An 18,306-nucleotide genomic window follows, 5' to 3' on the forward strand; every position below is an offset into this window, starting at 1 on the left:
AGAAGGAGATGAAAGAACTTGGAAGGCACGACCCACCTCACGATGACAAAGGATCACTGCCCCTGTTAGCACGTGCCCCACTCCGACAGGTCTGCTTTCCACCCACCACTACGTCACCAAGTCACAGGGTCACAGGTGGAACTGAACATCTAATCCGGCCCCTCCCTGCCTGCCTCCACATGTGACCAAGGCTATAGTTTCCACCTGCAACCCATGGGTCATTCATTTTCTTCCTAACAGCCTTCCCCCAAGCTAGTGAGAGTATTGATGTCCCCAGCTGGGCAGTCAGGGCCGGGAGACATTTCTTATACATTCTGTGCAGTCTGGAGTGCTCAGGCGACAAGGGTCTGATTAATGGGATTTAGCTGCAAGACTCTGGGTAGATGAACAGGTAGAAAATCCCTTTAAAAAGAGCAGACTCAGCCCCAGGAGCTGGTTTAACTCTTTCCCCAGGTTTCCCTCTTCTTGCCTCAAATTCCAATGTGCTGACCGGATCCAAAATGACTACCTTGAAGTTTTAGGGTGAGCTTTTATGTTTAATTCTCTGTACATGAGAAACAGAAGAAAGAAACCCTGAGCAGCTCCAGCCTCCGTCTTTCTGGTTCCTGCTCCTAGCAAATGCAGCTTCCAACTGTGAGCCCCATATAGAAGGGCACAGCTATCAAAAGGTACAAAAGCACCATTAGTTTAAAAAGAAATGCACTTCTTTTTCATGACTTCATTTTCTTTAATGGAAAAATTCAGAAGACAGCTCACAGTGATGGAAAGTGGACCAGGGCCCCTCCCGGCCACACCCGCCCCACAGTCTCCACAGCTGGTCACCAAGGCAGGGGCCAGACACAGAAGCCTGCAAAGCTGCGCTTCAGGCCCTGAAGGCACAAGCACAGGCTTCTGGAGCTTTGACAGTGTGCAAGAGAAGCAAATAGAAAACAAAAGACTGAGCCAAGCACCCGCCTGGGGAGTTATTCTGTGACAAGTGGAGGCAGGGATGAGGGAAGGACGCTGAGAAGACACTGGACCTGGAGGATGAAATGGAGCACTCTCTGTGTCTCCGAGAGGGGCATGACGAAGAGAATGGGCTTCGAGGGTCACGGGTCCAAACTTCCCAGAGACAGACTCAAAGACCAAGCCCCGCTGACTGCCAAACAAAGAAGGCAACAGTGCTGAGCAAGGAATTTCCACTGTAGGAAGAAGCCAGTGAGCAGGAACTTGCAGCAAAATTAGCAAATGAGCATGATGTGGAGAACAGGGGCTGCCAGAACTGGTGGGAGCCTCCTGAGAAATGGTGGCCCCCCACCAACACCCCCCTCCAAGTGGGCACCATGCATCAGGCCTTCTTCAGCTTGCTGGCCCCACACAGCCACCTGGCCACCAGGCCCAGCAGCTTCCCACAGAGCCACACGGTGCCCAGGGTGAGCACCAGCAGGAACAAGATGACGTCCAGCAGGTACTGCTCATACCACGGCTGCTGGAAGGCGTGGGGTTTGAGGTGCGCTGCTCCCCCCGTCTGGAGGATGTGGTCGATCCAGCCCACCAGCCGCTGGGCGGGGGTCTGGGGGTGGGAGCGCCTGATGATGCTGGCTGCCACTGCTGCCGCTTTGTACCTGTTGGCAGAGACATACACACACGAAATATGTATATATATTTATTTGTGTACCTGTATCTTTTGTGTATGTATATAACATATACACATTTTGTTTGTATATACATGGATATACACACACACACATACACACCCAGTATATGCACACTCTATAGGTATGCATGTAGACACCGGGTGGGGCCGAAGTAGGCTTACAATTGTTCATATGGAAAAGAACACAATAGTTAATAGATACTAATACAAGAATAAACCCTGTGTTTTACCTACTCACTACTGTAACCCTACTTGGCCCCACTGTTATCTGAATGCGATCCTCAGTTCGGAGGAATGTCAAAGGCCACAGGTTAAATATTCAGCCAATTCTGAGGCCAAAGCTGATTCTGACCATCATGGAATGGACTTCTGAGGGATTCCCAAATTGGACTTTTCTTGAAAGTTTCATGACCCAAGTGAAGTTAAAGCATTAAAAAATAAATAATAAATTAGCAAGTTCTTTGGGTTATAATTCCTAGAACAACAAATAATTTTATAAATTGGAATAATGATCAAATAAAATCTCTGTTATTCTTCCTTGTGTTTGTTATTCAAATTTTTACAAATGTTAACTGAAAGGCACCTATATTTTGGGCCTGATAAAGAAGAAAAATGGAGTCACAATTTACAGAAGTGGGGGGTATCTGGCCAGCAGGGCAAGGGTGTTGAGAGCAGTCCAAAGTCGGTAGGTGGTCATGGCACATTTGAGATGCCAACCTGACGATGAAGAAGAGATGCCAGTCAGGAAGGTGAAAGATTACTGCAACTAGCAGTAGAGAGGTTTGAGCTGTAGATGTCAATTTGGAAATTAACATTAGTCTATAGAAGGTATTTCAAAGCAGGAGACTGCTGAGGACCCCAAGAGTTAAGTGTGGATTAGAAATGAGATGAGACCCAAGGACCAGGCCCAGGTGTGGAGCCCTGCAAAGTCTGGGGGTTGTTGCTTGAAGAGAGATCGGCCAAGGAGACTGAGGAGGAGCAGCCAGTGAAGGGGGGAAACAGACTACGGTGCCTGGGGCGACTGAAGTCCCTGCTGAAGGACCAGGCAGTGACCAGCTGGGAGGAAGGATGCTGGTGGGATGAGCAAGATGAGGACAGTGGTCATTGGCTTTGGAGAATAGATGCCGCTGGCGACCTGGCTGAGCCGTTTGGTGCAGTGAGGGAGGCTTACTGAAGCAGACTGATGACAGATGGGGCAAGAGGAAGTGGTGGCAGAGCATGGACGACTCCCTGAAAGAGTTTACAGCAAAGGAGAGCCTAGGTTTGGAATACAGCCACCGTGCGATGAAGGATCGAGAAGGCTTGCTGTAAGTCTAGGACCCTTCGATGTTAGATTCCTGCACTCTGGTAACTGCATTGTGGCTATGCAGGAAAACACTTCCCTCACAGGAGGCTCATGCTGAAGTCTTTAGAGGGAAAGTATTATGACATCTGCAACAAATTCTCAAAGGATTCTGCCATTTATACACATACATAATATTCTGCAAAAAAAAAAAAAAAGAGGGAGAGAACACAATAAGGCAAAATGTAAATAAGTGATAAATATAGGTGAAGGGTAGACAAGTGCTTATTGTATTATTCTTGTTAATTTTCCGAGAGTTTGAAACTTCTCAAAATAAAAAGTTGAAGAAAAGCATGAAAGTTGTTACAGCAAGTGTTTTTTTAACTGATACAAGTGTTCCAAAAGAAAGGGAAAAGCACATAATGCAGAAGAGAGTGGGACAGATCGCAGAAGCAAGGGCTTTGAGTAGGTGAGAGCCCGTGATCGTCCATCCCAGGGCAGGGCCTGGCCTCCACAGGGACACGGGCACAAGGGCAGGTAGAGAAGAGAAGGCAGGTAGGCAGGGAGGCAGGGAGGCGGGTGGGGAGGGAGGCAGGCAGGCTGGTAAATTTGGTGGCGAGCACATGTAGAACTTCCTTGCTGATGGCTTCTCTGTCTTTTCTTTCAGTAAAATAAAACAAAGAAGAACATACATTGAGAGTGAGTGAGAAAAACATGCTGGAGCTGTGAGAAGATAAAAGTGAAACAGTAATAGGAGGGGGTTTGGGGGATGGGGAAAAAGGTGAAGCATTAAGAAGTACAAAGTGGTTGCTACAGAACAGTCACGGGGATGTAAAGCGCAGCACAGAGTAGAGTCGGTAATGTTCTAATAACGATGTGCGGTGCTAGGCGGGTGCGAGATCTATCGGGATGATCACTTAGTAAGTTATATGAGGTCTAACCACTGGGGGGGGTACACACGACACTAATATAATAATATATGTTAACTGTAATTGAAAATAAAAATAAAGTAAGACAATAACAGGAAAGTGGGCAAGAGAGATGATTAGGAAAACACAGTAGGATCTCCAGGCTGTGAAGTGCAGCCTTGCAGGGTGGATGTCCCTCCCTTCCTGGTGCGGAGGCGGCCTCAGAGCAGGGAAGGGGGACACAGGCAAGAGCACTCACGGTATCTGAGAACCTCTGGGGCGGAGGAAGGGGTCCCAGAGATCATTCAGACCAGAGGGCCACCCCGATATGCAAGGGCCCACTCCCAAGTCCTGGTTCTAAGTAGCCTGTGCCACTTAATTTATTCATTTGCAAGCATCAGCCACCTGCCAGGAAGGGGGCGGGGTGCCGAAAGGGTCGCTGGGGGTTGTTGGCGCTGCCCTCCCCTAGGCATCATGCTGAACGGCACCCAGAGACCACTCCAGGGATGGGATGATCCCCCCCCCAGAAGCAGCAGTTCCTGCCTGGCCTTTCTGGACCTTAGTAGACTGGGTTGGGAATGTGATGAACATGATGAAAACAGCCTCTGGAAAATGTATATGCACAAACACGTGTTTCTTTTTTACCAGTTCACAACCCAGGGATTCACAGACCTTGGGCACCGAAGTGTGTTTCTTGGGCCCTGATTCAGAGGACTCATACTGACTTATTCTTCATTCGTCTGCCAGTTACTTCCCGGTGCCTGCTCTGTGCGGGGCAGTGAGGTAGACCATGAGAAGTAAGAAAGACATGGGCCTCCTCTGCTCATGGAGCTTCCATTCTCGTTGGAGGAATGGTCAATAAATAAGTGAGTGAATAGATAGCAGAATTATAAAGTATGAACCGTGTTATGAGGGAAATTACACAGGGGGCCTGGCGTGGATCAGAGAAGGCCTCTCTGAAGAGGTGCCATTGGAAGCAAACGGAAAGAATGTTCAGGAACAGCTAAGGACAAAGGCCTCTACAGGAGAGAAATCTGTATGTGAAGAAGTAAAATGAACCCCCCTGCCCTGTACCTGGTTCAAACTGTACATTAAGCATGTCAAGAGAACAAAAACTCTGAGAGAGGAACTTGTGTCCAGTTTCTTTTAAAGGCACAAAGTTCTCCCTATCGTCTGTCCCAAATCCCTCTCCCTGAAACGTAAGGGTCACTTCTTTACCTTGGCTTTTGGCGAAAATAGGTCATTAGGCATCTTAAGTCTGAGTTTTAGCTTATTTAGGGGGAGGAGGACCTCTGGCCAGGTCCACTACACACCTCTTGTCTTCGATGACTTGTTTCATTTTAAGAGCCAGGGTTTCCGCCGTGAGCTCCTCCAGCAGGATGGAGACACCCAGATTTTTGGCTTCTAATCGAATTACATTTCCAGGCTGGTCTGAGAATAAAGGGATCCCCACCATGGGCACGCCATGGTGGATAGATTCCATAACACTATTCATCCCTCCGTGAGTGACAAATAGGCGGATGCTGGGGTGAGCTAGAATAAAGAAGAAAGACAGCAAGGATAATGCTTAAGAAAGAATTGCCAGAACTTGGGAAAGCAGCAGCAGCAGGGAGACATGATAGCGGAAGAATCCAGAGGCATTTGGGAACCAATGTAAAGAGTCAATCACCTGGGAGGCACTCCCTGAGCATCCTCAGGGAAATGGGTCTGAGGCCTGAACCAGAGATAGAATGAGTGCACCATCTCCCAGCACTCACCTACTGATCCACCCACCACTCTCCACGTCTTTGTCAAGCAGGGATTTTTGCCTCATGCCTTAGTATTGCCAGTCCCTGTCACACTGCGTCTCTCTCATTTGGAGCAAAATAAAGCATTGAGGAAGCATTTATCTAGCCCAGGCTCAGAACCCCCTAATGTGCTTTTGTAAAGTGCAATTCTGGGGCTCCACCACAGGCTACTGAGATACATTTGCAGGGGTGGAACCAAAAGTTTGTATTTCCAGTTCACCCTGTAACTCCGATCCCATCTGCAGCTCTGCACACCAGGTGTCCCCAGCATGCAGCACAGGGCAGAGAGGGAACCCTTGGAGATGCCATCATGACATCTCAGACAGGACAATGAGGAATTTTGTCACATTGGGAAGACACCGTGGCACCCAAGTCCCTCATGCCTCTGGTGAGGAAGTTAGCTCAGTGTCTGCGTGTGGGTCTGTGTGTAGCACACAGGAGGCTCCGGGCCGCTGTGCAGAGACTTCCCTCCTGGCATGCACAGGGACCCCCCAAGCATTTATAGGCACTTATTGGGTGCTTTGGCTGATCCTGATCACCTGCCCATTGCAAGAGGCCACCGTCGCCTCACTGCAATATTGCTAGTGGTGGCGGGCGGGTCACTGGTCTCAGCTGCAAGTGAAAGAAGTGACCCTGAAGGGCCGGCCTGTTCTGATGCTTTGCCTTTCACACAATGGTGAAGTGCCCAGAGAGGGGTGAGAGCTGCCAATACACCCTAAAGGAAAAGGAACAGGAGAAGGAAAGACAGACCTGGCTGCTGCCTGCAGAGAGAGGGCCCCCTTACCCAGGAGGTCATTCTGAGGAAGCCAGTCCACGATTTTCACATTTGCTGCCAATTTGACGTCTTTGGGCCAATGAGAAGGGCTGCACTTCCATATCACCCCTTGAGGCAGCTGCCCAAAGGCTCTGTTCATCTCCATAAGAATCTGGGATGGAAGACTGCTCACCATGGAGCCCAGGGCCACAAGGACAAAACCCACCTCTCCAAAGCTGGCAATGAACTTCTCAAATTCCTGGAGACAGGAAAGACAATAAAGTTGCTACCTGGCTGCCAATAAGAGTTACACTGTTTACAGAGCACACTTTTCGTGAGACCCCTGTTCACGGTCAAACAAAGACTCCCATTTCTACAGGTTACCACATGCTGAACCCAGCTGGCCTGAAAGAGAGATTTTCTGAGCCTTGATTTCTCAGGATTATAAGAATGGCGCATCCTTGCTCTCCAGGTTTCATAATTTGATGGGTTAAATTTCATATTCTTCTCTTATGGGTCGGAAGGAAAGACAGGGGTGGTTTTTATAGCACCCTCCTGAGGGCTGTATTAACACCAGCCCTCCCCCTGCACTAGGGCTTGCCCCAGAGGAACCTGGGAGAGAAGCAGGACCCCCACATGGTCAGCAGCTGGATCTCATCTACCCCACTAGGAAAGCAGCAGAAACATGTAGTGCTGGAGGACGGTTAGAAAGACACGTGGCACCTGTGTCACATGTGTCGCATGTACACAACGTAATCTCAAGTTCTTCCCAATCTTCTAAGAGTTTCCAGCTTGCCAGTGGCAAACACCTATGTGGGTTTTGCCAGAGGCCAGCTGTGAAGTTCAAGGGCATTTGTGCTCCTCTCAACCTCCCCTCGACTCAAACAATATTCTCAGAGTGTACTTCGGAGAGGGTCTTTCTTCACCACTCCCTACATTTCTCTGCTGCACAAGCTACTCCTCATGGCATGAAACCACTGCTTCCTGTCGCGGCAGCTGCCATGGGGAAAGAGAAGCCCCAGGGGAAAAAATGGTGGAGCTCTCAGGGATGCATCAATAGCTACAACCCAGCTCACAGTGCTCCAGCGCACCACAGATGCAGAGGCAGCGGGATCTTTGCCTCCCCATAAAAGCCAAGCAGCCTGCGTCTGGATTTTCTGCTCCAGTTCACCAGCATGGAGAAGATGTAAGAACAGTAATGCTGACCAGCACCAGTTAGCCACACCCAGCACGCGCCAGGCACTTTAACAGAATCCTTAAAAATGTCTCATCCAGTCATCCCAACAGTCCTGAGCACTGCGGTTATTCCTCGTACACCCCCAGGCGCTGAGGCTCAGAGAAGATGAGTCACTTGTTTGAGGGAATACAGCAAATAACTGGCAGAACCAGAATTCAGGTCAAGCTGTGTCTGACCCTGAAGTCCAAATTCTTCCTACTATACAACAGCAAAATAGACCAACATTTAGGGAGAATAAAGATTCTCCTCTATTGTATTTCTGTTTGAATAATCATGGGCTGAATTCATAGTGAAAATAACTTTTAGATTTTGGGTCATTTCGGGACACAGCACAGACTGTGGAGAAAAGAGTAACAAATAATGGCCACCTGTCCGTCAGTCTTACATTCTCAAAGATCGAGTCTGCACACACGCAGTTTGGGTGTCGTTAAAAATGTCAATTACCGGCCCTGACCGGTGTGGCTCAGTTGGCTGAGCATCGTCCAGGCCCAGTGCCCGGTTGGGGTGCTGCCAGAGGCCACCAAGGTGTTTCTCTCCCTCTCTTTCTCCCTCCCTTCCCCTCTCTTCAAAAATAAATAGATAAATAAAAGCTTTTTAAAATATATATATAAATTACCAGGATGCATATTTGAAGATTCTGATTCAGTAGGTCCAGGGTGGGGTCTGGAATCTGTATTTTTAACAACAATCCCAAGAGAAGCTGACAAAGATGAGCTAAGGACCACACTTGCAGGAAAGCTAACAGAGAGCAGGACTGTGGGGTTCTGAAGTAGCAGTGGGAAGGGGTCCAGCTCGCTGGAGTCCGGTGTATTCCGGGGTTGGTCTGGGTGAGGCTGACGATGCAGCAGCGGACGGAATTGATGAGGTACCCACAGCAGCCCCCAGTTCCCACAGATGCCTTGTTTCTGTGAAGCAGGAGCTATTTGGTTGTTAGAAACATTTCTCCTCACTATAGCTCTGGCCCCAGTATCAGGCACAGCCCTCTCAAACCTTCCCCAGTACTTCTCTAAGGCAATGGTTCTCAACCTTGGCTAAAAATTAGAATCATTTAGAGACCTTTAAAAACTTCCCAATGCACCCTGGCTGGGTGGCTCAGGCAGTTGGAGCATCACCCCACACACCAGAAGAACAGGGCACATACCCGGTTGCGGGTTTGATGCCCCATCAGGGAGTGTATGGGAGGCAACAGATCCATCTCTCTTTCCTGCATTTTCTATCTGTCTCTCTCTCTCAAATCAGAGAGCATATCCTCAGGTGAAGCTTAAAAAATAAAACTTCCCAATGCCCAGGCTGAGCTTCAGACCAATTAAGTCAGTATTTCTGGGAGTGGACCTTCAGCATTGGTAGTTTTTTAAAACTCCCCAAGTGATTTCAGTGTGTGGCCGAGTTTGAGAACCCTGTAGTGAGATCCAGCAGGCAGCCGTTGTAAGATGTTTGTTGGCTGACTCCAAACACGAGGTTATAGTATGGGGTTGGGTCTGGCTTTCTGGGGGCTGAGGTTAAGAAGCTGGAACATGAGCTCTGTATTTAGTAAAGCTACAGGGCTGGGGAAGAAGCAATAGTTAGAAGACAAAATGAGAGTTGGGTTTCTCACTAGCCCCACCCATTCATAACAGAAGCAAACATCTGGTGAGCAAGTATTAAGGACCTAAGCACTGGGACTGTATCTTAGAGAAATCAGGAAGACAGGAGAACAACTGACCATTTCAAAAACATCATAGACCTCGACATTCATTCATGCACAAACATTAATTCAAGATGGATCATATGCCTGAATGGAAAATCTAAAACTGTGAAGCCTATAGAAAAAGAAAGCATAGGGGAGTATCCTTATCACCTGGAGGCAGATGGAGATTTCTTAGATCACACAAGAAAACAAATCAATAAACCAGGCTTCATGAACTATATCAGGCTGGCCAAAAAGTGTGTTTAGTTTTTTCCATAAAATAAAAAACGTGGTTTTCATTTTTGCCAATAACTTTATTGATTTGGATATTTTGAGTATGTTGGCTATCTCCCACTATTGGCTTCTAGTGGGTAGAGCCAGGGGTTCTGCTAAACATCTTCCAGTGTGTAAGACAGTCCCACAGCAAATAATTATTTGCCCAAAATGTCAATAGTACCAAGAAACTTCCCAAACCACTTTTGACATGTTCGATCAGTCACAGCACCTTCTCCATCCACTGCACAAATCTTTTCTTGCATTTCAGTTAAATTTTTACCTTTCTTGAAATAATAAAGCATAATACACTGAAAATGGTGCATATTTTCTCCCATCTTCAATATTAAAATGGCTGCACAAAAATGCTCCAGTTTTAATAAGCTTTTTTAAAATGCAGGCTGATATGACAGCTGTCACAATACAATCTAACAAAATTGTTTTGATTGGAGTTAAAAACAACTAATAGCTACTAGAGTCATTGTATAAAAAAAAAACTAAATGAACCAAAAAACTAAATGAACTAAATGGCCAACCCAATAAAAGCTTCTGTTCATCAAAGCACAATAGTAAGAAAGTGAATGAACAATTTGCAGATTGAGAAAAGTATTCACAGTGTGAAAAGATCTTTATCCAGAACATATAAAGAACTTTTACAAATCTACTATCAACAGACAAACAACCTAACTAAAAATGGGCTAAGGATCAACACACAATTCAAAAAGGAAAATTTTAAAATGACCATCAACAGATAAAGAACTGTTCAACATCATCAGACAGCACACGGGGTGAACACCGAAACTGGAGGCGCCATTTCTCCCTCACCAGAAGAGCTGAAATAAAAAGACCGACCATGCCCAATGTTGGATGTGGAGTCACCGAAACTCTGGGGCGCTGCTTGGTGCCGCACAAAAACTGTACAGTCACCTTGTACCACCGTTTAGCAATTTCTTGAAAAGGTAAACCTACATTTCCATTATGTCTGAGTACAAAGGTTTTACTTACTGGGGGTATTGGTTCAACAGGTTTGTCCGTTAAACCTCCAATATAAACAGTGTTAGGAAGCAGGGGCCGGGCAAACTCAAAGGCAAAGTCAGAATTAACAAACCACAGCTCTGCTTTTTGTCGAAGATGAAGTAACTCTGGCTTAGGGTCTTCTGGAAACTGTTCTCTTATCAGGTCATCAAACTGGGCATCCATAGACCATTCCTTCCAGGTAGACATGAAGAACATCAGAGAGTTCTTCACGCGGCCCCAGAAATCCATGCGATCTGTTAGGGGGGAATAGAACGCAGGGACATAAGACACGGGCTCAGGCAGCCCAAAACTCAGGACTCCGAATGTGACAGGAAGCATGGCCACCCATGGTCTTCCAAGTTTCTCGGCAAACAGGAAAGCACCGCCATCTGTGCCATCAACCACCACCAGGTCGAAACTCTCATTTTTCAAGGGGCCCATGATATCCGTGCTTCTCAGCAAATGACTACACTGAGTTGCATGTAGCTTCATGAACTTCAACAAATTTGCAAATGAGTCTCTGAAAAACAGAAGCGAGAGATATTCAATATTCATGGAAAGTGTTCATCTGAAAACACTCAAAAGACTCTTGGCACAAGCGGAAAAGGCCCCCAGCAGCCACCTGCCCGCTGTGCTGCGCTCGCCTGAGAACTTTCTGCTCCAGACAGTTTTTCTGACCTCTGAATCCACTGTGCCTTTTCCTGGTTTTCGTTCTTGCTGCAATTCTTTCAGATGCTTAGAATGATCCTGCTTTCTTCCCTCCTCCTTTCTTCTCCTCATCCTACCCGTATTTTGATGCCATTCTTGCTCTGGGAGACCTTACCGCAATGGCCGGTGTCTCTGATCTCTAGGGCTGAAGGTCGAGGTGCACTTAGGATGCTCTGCTCTGTGTGAGCTTGGATAATCAGTTAACTTGGTTTGCTCTCAAGTGTGCCTGTGTGTAGGACTTGTTTTCCTGGGGACAGGGTCCCATGAATTCAAGGGGAGGAACAGCGTTTCCCATGGGGACAGCATTTTCCTCTAGAAGCTCTGTGCCAGGGACATCTGCCCGGCTCCCACTTTCAGCTATTGGGTCAACAGATGTCTTCACACTCCACTGGCAGAAAGCCCTCCCAAATGGTCTCTGCTGCCAAGGGCCTCTTTGAAGGGCCAGTGAATAAGGACTTGGCACTTTGCTCCATCCCTAAGGGCCTCTTCTGTGATACAGATTCTTAAAACCCCACTGAGGATTAATGTCCTGGCAGCCTTTACTTGAGGCTTTCTTTTATTTTTTTGGGGGGGGGGAGATTTATTTAATTCTCTTATAATAATGTTCAAACGTGTGCTACAATTATACAGAGTGTCAGCTGACAGGTGATATTCCCGTTTCCCATGCCCAGGAATTAGGCAGTCAACTTATGAACTGGATCAGCAGTCAGCCTTTCGCCAAAGTGAAGGCCCAGCACTTAGAACCCTGCCCTGTGTCCTCTGGAGGTGACATGAGGGAGAGGGGCAGAGACATGGCTTGAGGAGGGACAGGGCAGGTCTCTACCCTGACTGTTTCATTTCTGCAGAGCTGTACAAATACGTCGACGCCTGCAGGGCGCCATAAATAATTTCCGTAAGACACTCTGAAGGTGGCACGCAGCCCTAAGCATTCTTTCCAGGCTCCTCGGGTGATGGTGATGTGCAGGCAGGGCTGAGGATCCCTACCCCGGAGGGAGGGCAAAAGCAAACGTGCACCTGTCCTGACATAAGAGCACCGGGCGTGCCATCATTCGTGTGCTCCTTCCTGGTTCAACTACACTGAACCCTGGCCCAGAAGGAAGAATACGATGAAGTGAAATAACGTTGGGACAAAAGACGTTACAACTTCTGTGTCAATAAAGAAAATCTTTTCTGTACGGATAATTGCTGATAATTGTTGGTGGCCAGCAAGAGAAACTTTTTTGGCTTCTCAGCAGTGTGATGGGCAGGACAGGTGTCCTCCTAAAGGACATGACATTATGAGGGGAAAATAAATGTGACCGAACGCACAGTCAGCTTAGGCGAGAGTGAATTTGATGAAGGTGCTCTGATTGTATCATTTCAAAAAACAAAAATTAAAATTAAAAAAGAAAAACAGCTAGCTAAAGCCACAAAGAGAGTAGCCTGAGGAGCTTCTTGAATTCAATGCTCAGTTCTCAGGATAATTTTCCCAGTGACATATGGGACAAATCAAAGGTTTCAAAACTGTCAAAAGCTAGTCAAGACAGATGTGACATATTTTGGTCTAGTATTTTACTAATTCTTGATCTGCAGACAGTGCCATAAATGTTTCCTTGTGGCTACCATGTGCCACACACTATGACAGGAAAAAGTGGCCTTTGTCCTCATGGAGCTTACAGTTTAACAGGGAAAGCACATGTTGAACAAATCATTACAAATAACGAGTTAAATATTAATAAGTGTTCTCAGTACTTCAAAAGAAAGGACTAGGCATTGTGAAAGTGTAGAAACCACCTATTTAGTCTAGCAGCCAGTATGGTGGGTTTTTTTTTTTAATTAAACTTAAAAAAAAAAACCATTTGAAGTAACACATGGGATAGTTTGGAGAAACTGAGGGCACGCGGGATACATTTTTGGAAACCAGCTCATGAAAATACAAATATTAACTTAACATGGGGAGAGAAAGACTTGCAGAAACACAGTGCTAGGCCGCGTGGGACACACTCTAAAAGCGTGTGTTCCCCATACACTCTAGATGGAGGAGAGAAGAGAGGGAAGCATTGGGGTTGGTTGTTTTTGTTTGTTTGTTTGTTTTTTTCAACTTTTTTCATTCTCTGCTCTGTCTCTAATACCTACATTGCCTGGCATATATTAAGTCTCCAGTAAATATTTTTAATGAAAAAGGCAAAGTACACAATTAAGTGGTAAGAGAGTGGTATGGAGAAGTTTAGAGACATGGAGTAAATAAAATGGATTTTATAGAGGAGGAAGTATGTAAAAATGCCTTAACTGTGGAGTAGCATCTTTGAGCAGAAATGAAGGAAAAGCAAGAACATTCTAATTAACACAGACAGGCATGGTTTTCCTTGCAATGATTTCATGCTTAAGATGAGTAGTTTCTTCTTATTTTGAGTTTCAGATGAGTGGCATTTCTAGCGGTGAGCCTCATGACTCACTCTGTGTAAGGCTGAGAGTGAGTCCCAAAGTTCTGCACTGAATGAACTGTAAATGGCCAGGTTCAAGTTCTGCAAAAATCAATCTCTGTAAGTGACCTTATCATCAAAAAAAACTTATGAGAAGAGAAAGGAACAGAAGGAAGTGAAAGAGAGTAACTATGACTCTATCCAACAATGAAATGACGAGTTTCCCATCATGAGCCCTGAGCTGGAGAGATTAAAGACAAAGTGAGGAGTTTGTTTTTTTAGTCAGTGTTTAGGGTGACATTCCCCTTACCCCCAGTTCCTAAGGATAAATGTTACCCGCTCGGCCTTGAAAGCTGAACATGCTGGGAATGTTAACCAGAGTGCCACATCCCCAAGACTGTCTGAAATGACAGGTTTGGGGATGACTGAGATATTCCCATCCACCCATTCATTCATAATTCTCAAATATAATTGCTTTACATTTACTTAAAATAAAAAAAACTATTACCTTCCCAGCAAACCTTCATTTAAAAAGAAATCAATATATTTCTTGTATTCCTGTTTATAGTCTTCAGAAGGAAACCAAAGGACAGTTTGGTATTTTTTCTCCACTTTAAAACCTAAGAAGAGACAGAAGAGAAAAATTAATTAAATGTCACACACCTATACATATTAAAAGGAGTGTTGAAACCCAATTTAGTCCTTTCCCTTATTTCTCAAGAAATTTCTTCTCTAAAACATCTTTATTGCAGTATAATTCACATTTGTAAGTTCACCCTTGAAAAGTGTACAATTTAGAGGATTTCATAAGTCTGCAGGGTTGTGCAACCATCACCACAATCAATTTTAGAACATTTTGCATCCTCAAGAGAAACCTCATGCCCTGGCTGGCCAGATCAGTTGGTTAGGGCTTCATTCTGATACTCCAAGGTTGTGGTTTGATCCCTGGCCAGGGCACAGACAAGAATCAACCAGTGAATGCATAAATAAGTGGAACGACAAAGTGATGTTTCTCTCTTATGCATGTGCTCTCTGTCTCTTTTTCTCTAAAATCAATAATAATAAAAAAGGAAACCTCCAACTTATAAGCAATTGCTCTCATTGTTCTCATGCTTACATTTAGTCCTTTAGATGCAACTTCCTGTAGTTCCTTAAATAGATTTATGATCACTGATTTAAAGTCTTTGTCTAGTAAATACATTGCCTGGGCTTCCTCATGAAGAGTTTCTGTTCACTGCTTTCTGTTGATATATTTTTCTTATTTCTTTGTATTGTATGTCTCATCATTTTTTGTTGTTGTTGAAAAATGGACATTTTGAATAGTACATTGTGGCAACTCTGGAAATCAGATTTCTCCCCACCCCCAGTTTATTACTGATGTACTTCCTTATTGTCATGGCTAGTGCTGTTTAGTGACTTTCCTGAACTAATTCTGTACAATCTATTTTTCTGGTCAGGTTCGGTCCTGAGAGTCTCTGATCAGTTCGTTAGTGGTCATCTCACACTTCCGCTGAGATTTCCCCAAATGCCTCGCAACTAACTATCGCCTTCCCTTTTTATTTGTTTAGTTTTGTTTGTTTCACTTTGTTTCTAGGCCTATTGGCCCATCTCCCAACTCCCTCCAATATTCTCTTAATACAATTTTCAATAAGGTCAACTAATTGAATAATTTTTTTCTCCAGATGTTCCTCCAGCATCCTTTCATTGATTCAACCTTGACCGACTGTTGTTCCGGCCAACTGCACAGTTGATGTTTTACAGCAAATCTTCTAAACTTTTGTTGTGTCGAGTCGATTCTCTGCCACTTTGTCTTCTTCTTTCTTGGTGAGCGTGTTGTTCTGGTCAGACTTAACCCTGTAGTTACTTCTACTTCTTGAGAAATTTAAATTTACATGAAAAGCAAAGACTTTGAGACTATTTTATTGTAAAATCTTGTTGATTTTCTGTGTGCAATGCAAATGCTAAGAAGCTTGATGTCATTTTTAGTCTTATTCGTCACTGGAGTATGAAAAGTTTTAGGATACTTTTTATTAATTATCGGTATTCTGAAATTTTACCATGATTTGCCTTGCTGTAGGTCATTTTTTTTGTTCTTTGTGTTAGGCACTAAGCGGGACTTTTCAATATGGAGACTTGTGTATATTAGTTCTGAAAATGTTTCCTGAATTCGTTTTTTGATGTTTCTCCTGAAATTTCACTGCTTTCTTTTTCTGGAATTCTTATCAATCAGAAAACCATCTTGATCCAATCTTCACAAACTAGAGGCAAGATTTCAAGCCACATAAACAAAGCAGCATTTTAATTACAGGACTGTGTGTGGAGCGTTTGCCTGGATGGACGGAAGATGCAGGTGCGGGGGCGAGGAAGAGGCATGCCGAGGAAGATGGGCAGAGCCAAAGAGCATTTCAAACTCTTTTTTGCTAAAGTCATGGTTGAAGATGGGCCTTCAAGTAAACATGCACCAACAAACATATCTTTTTTATTATAATAATTCAGAGGACTAAAATGAAGTTTGGCCAAAAATTTAACGTAGGCAAGGCACTCATGTCTTATCATCTATGGAAAGAGGGTCCAAACACTACTTACTGTCCAGTATGGTAACCATCAGTCACTTGTGGCTACTGAGCACTTGAAATGTAGCCAGTACGGACTGTAAAATACGCATCAGATTTCAAAGACTTAATGTAAACAAATGTGAAAGATCTCATTAATGATTTTTACATTGTTTATATGTTGAAATGATATTTTGGACATATTGGGTTAAATAAAATATATTATTAAAATTAGTTTGATCTGCTTCTTTTAATGTTTTTTTTTAATCTGGCTTCTGGAATTCTAACAATTACATTATGGGGCTTGTATTGGTGGCTTGTGTTATATTTCTATTAGACAGTACTGTTCCAAAGAATAAGAAGTTATGACACCTGGCCCTGGCTGGTGTGGCTCAGTGGATTGAGTGCCAGCCTGCGAACCAAAGGGTCCCTGGTTCGGTTCCCTTTCAGGGCACCTGCTTGGGTTGTAGGCCGGGTCCCTAGTAGGGACGCGTGAGAAGCAACCACACATTGATATTTCTCTTCCTTTCTTTCTCCCTCTTGTCCAATCTCTCTAAAAGTAAATAAGTAAAAGGAGAGAAAAAAAGAAACTATGATACCTGATATGAAATGCAGTCCACTAGGTTGAAGAAAGGTCACATCATGCCCATGATCTTGCAGAATCCGAGCTACCCGGTCCATCAGTAGATAATGGCTTCCCCCTAGGAGCAAGGCTTCAGTTTTGTGAGGTGCATAGAGAGAAAAGCCAGGATGGGAGGATGGGGGATCGGGGCAGCTTCTGAATAGGGCCTGGTTGGATGGGGAACAAGGCTGCCTTCCTCTCCTTTCCTATTGCGCCCTCGGAGTCCTTGCTGATTGATTCCTGGCTCTCTGAGCCTCGCCTCTCGCAACGCTCTACACAGTGTCCCTGTCCTGTGACCCAGGGGCTCCGTGGGCTTGTCGCCCATCAACGCGACAAGCTTTGGTGGGCATAGAGCTGCAGGCATTCCTCCTCCCGGGAAATAGACTACATTTTAATAAGCGCTGTGTCCCGTAATCCTGCGCCACACAGGATGGTACGCACGTGGCTTCTCCGAGCAGGCAGCTAATCAGGGCTATTGCTGAGATCCTCCTCGCCGACTTCTTTGCCGCAGGGAAAACCAGAAAATGGCTAAACAGTGAAACAAGGAAATCATCGTGCAGAGACCCGGGTGGAACCAGAAAGTTCCTTATAGTGTGAATACTTTCGGCAGGAGGTACTCGTTCGGGGCCTGCGCGTGGCTCCACCTGGAAGTCAGGCACCTCGGGATACGTGGAGCCCACCGTCCGTGCCCCCCTAAGAAACCTGCGGGCCTGATTTGCGTGAAGGAATAAGGAAAGACCTACGGCCACTTGGCCCTGGACGGCGGCTCGGGCAGGCTGCACGTTCCTCCTGGCCGGTTCTCGGCTTCAGGGAAGCCCTGCCGCTTTCCCTTGGGGCAGCTGTCTGGCAGCCACGACCGGACGGCTCCCAGAGAGGAGGGTCCCTCTCTGTCCAGCAGCCCAGGAGCGAGCTCCGTGGCGCCTCCGAACACTCACCGAACAAGGACAGCGTCAGGATTTTGGCGCCTTCCAGGAGCCCCAGCCAGGACAGCAGGAGCACCAGCAGCCGCGCGGGCCGCCCGGCCATGCCGAGTCGCGCTGCGCCCTGCGGCGCCGAATCCAGCGGGAGACTGCGCGCCCCAGGCCCCGCGCCCCCGCGGCCCCGCACACCTAGACCCCGGAGCGCGGGTCCGCTGCCACCGGACCCGAGCGAGGGTGCGCGGCCAGGCTGCTCTACCGCCCGGCCCCGGGGTTCCCGCTCTGCTGACCTGTCCCTTTGATCCAGCCCAGAAATCCCGCGCCGGGCTGCAGAGCGTCCCTGAAAATCACGTCGAGGAAACGCCCCTCCTGGACGCCGGCGGGTGACCCCGTCTGCCTGCGGTGTCCCCACGTCCCCTTCCCTGGACCTTCCGCCCGACTTGGGACGGCCCCATCCAGCACCCTTCCGACTCGTTCTAACAGTGTTACCCACCGGACCTCCGCCCCCGCCCTCCGCCCAGGGAGAGCCCCAGAGGGGGCGAGCT

General features: G+C 46.4%; 1 protein-coding gene across 2 annotated transcripts; it reads right to left on the reverse strand.

Annotated features, from left to right (window-relative positions):
- Positions 1 to 751: 751 nt before the first annotated feature.
- Positions 752 to 18,284, reverse strand: UGT3A2 (UDP glycosyltransferase family 3 member A2). Of its 2 annotated transcripts, XM_024578639.4 has the most exons (7): positions 17,780 to 18,272; positions 16,822 to 16,923; positions 14,179 to 14,290; positions 10,549 to 11,080; positions 6,398 to 6,626; positions 5,140 to 5,359; positions 752 to 1,604 (listed from the first exon to the last, which is right to left on the reverse strand). In XM_024578639.4, exons 1-7 carry the CDS (start codon positions 17,868 to 17,870, stop codon positions 1,328 to 1,330), a joined length of 1,563 nt encoding a protein of 520 aa, XP_024434407.2. In that variant the 5' UTR covers positions 17,871 to 18,272; the 3' UTR covers positions 752 to 1,327. The 2 variants fall into 2 exon arrangements, with proteins under 2 accessions (XP_024434407.2, XP_045042157.2); XM_045186222.3 differs by lacking the exon at positions 5,140 to 5,359 and having other exon boundaries at positions 17,780 to 18,284.
- Positions 18,285 to 18,306: the final 22 nt, after the last annotated feature.

Source organism: Desmodus rotundus, chromosome 1, assembly GCF_022682495.2.
Source record: "Desmodus rotundus isolate HL8 chromosome 1, HLdesRot8A.1, whole genome shotgun sequence".
Classification (NCBI taxonomy): Eukaryota; Metazoa; Chordata; class Mammalia; order Chiroptera; family Phyllostomidae; genus Desmodus; species Desmodus rotundus.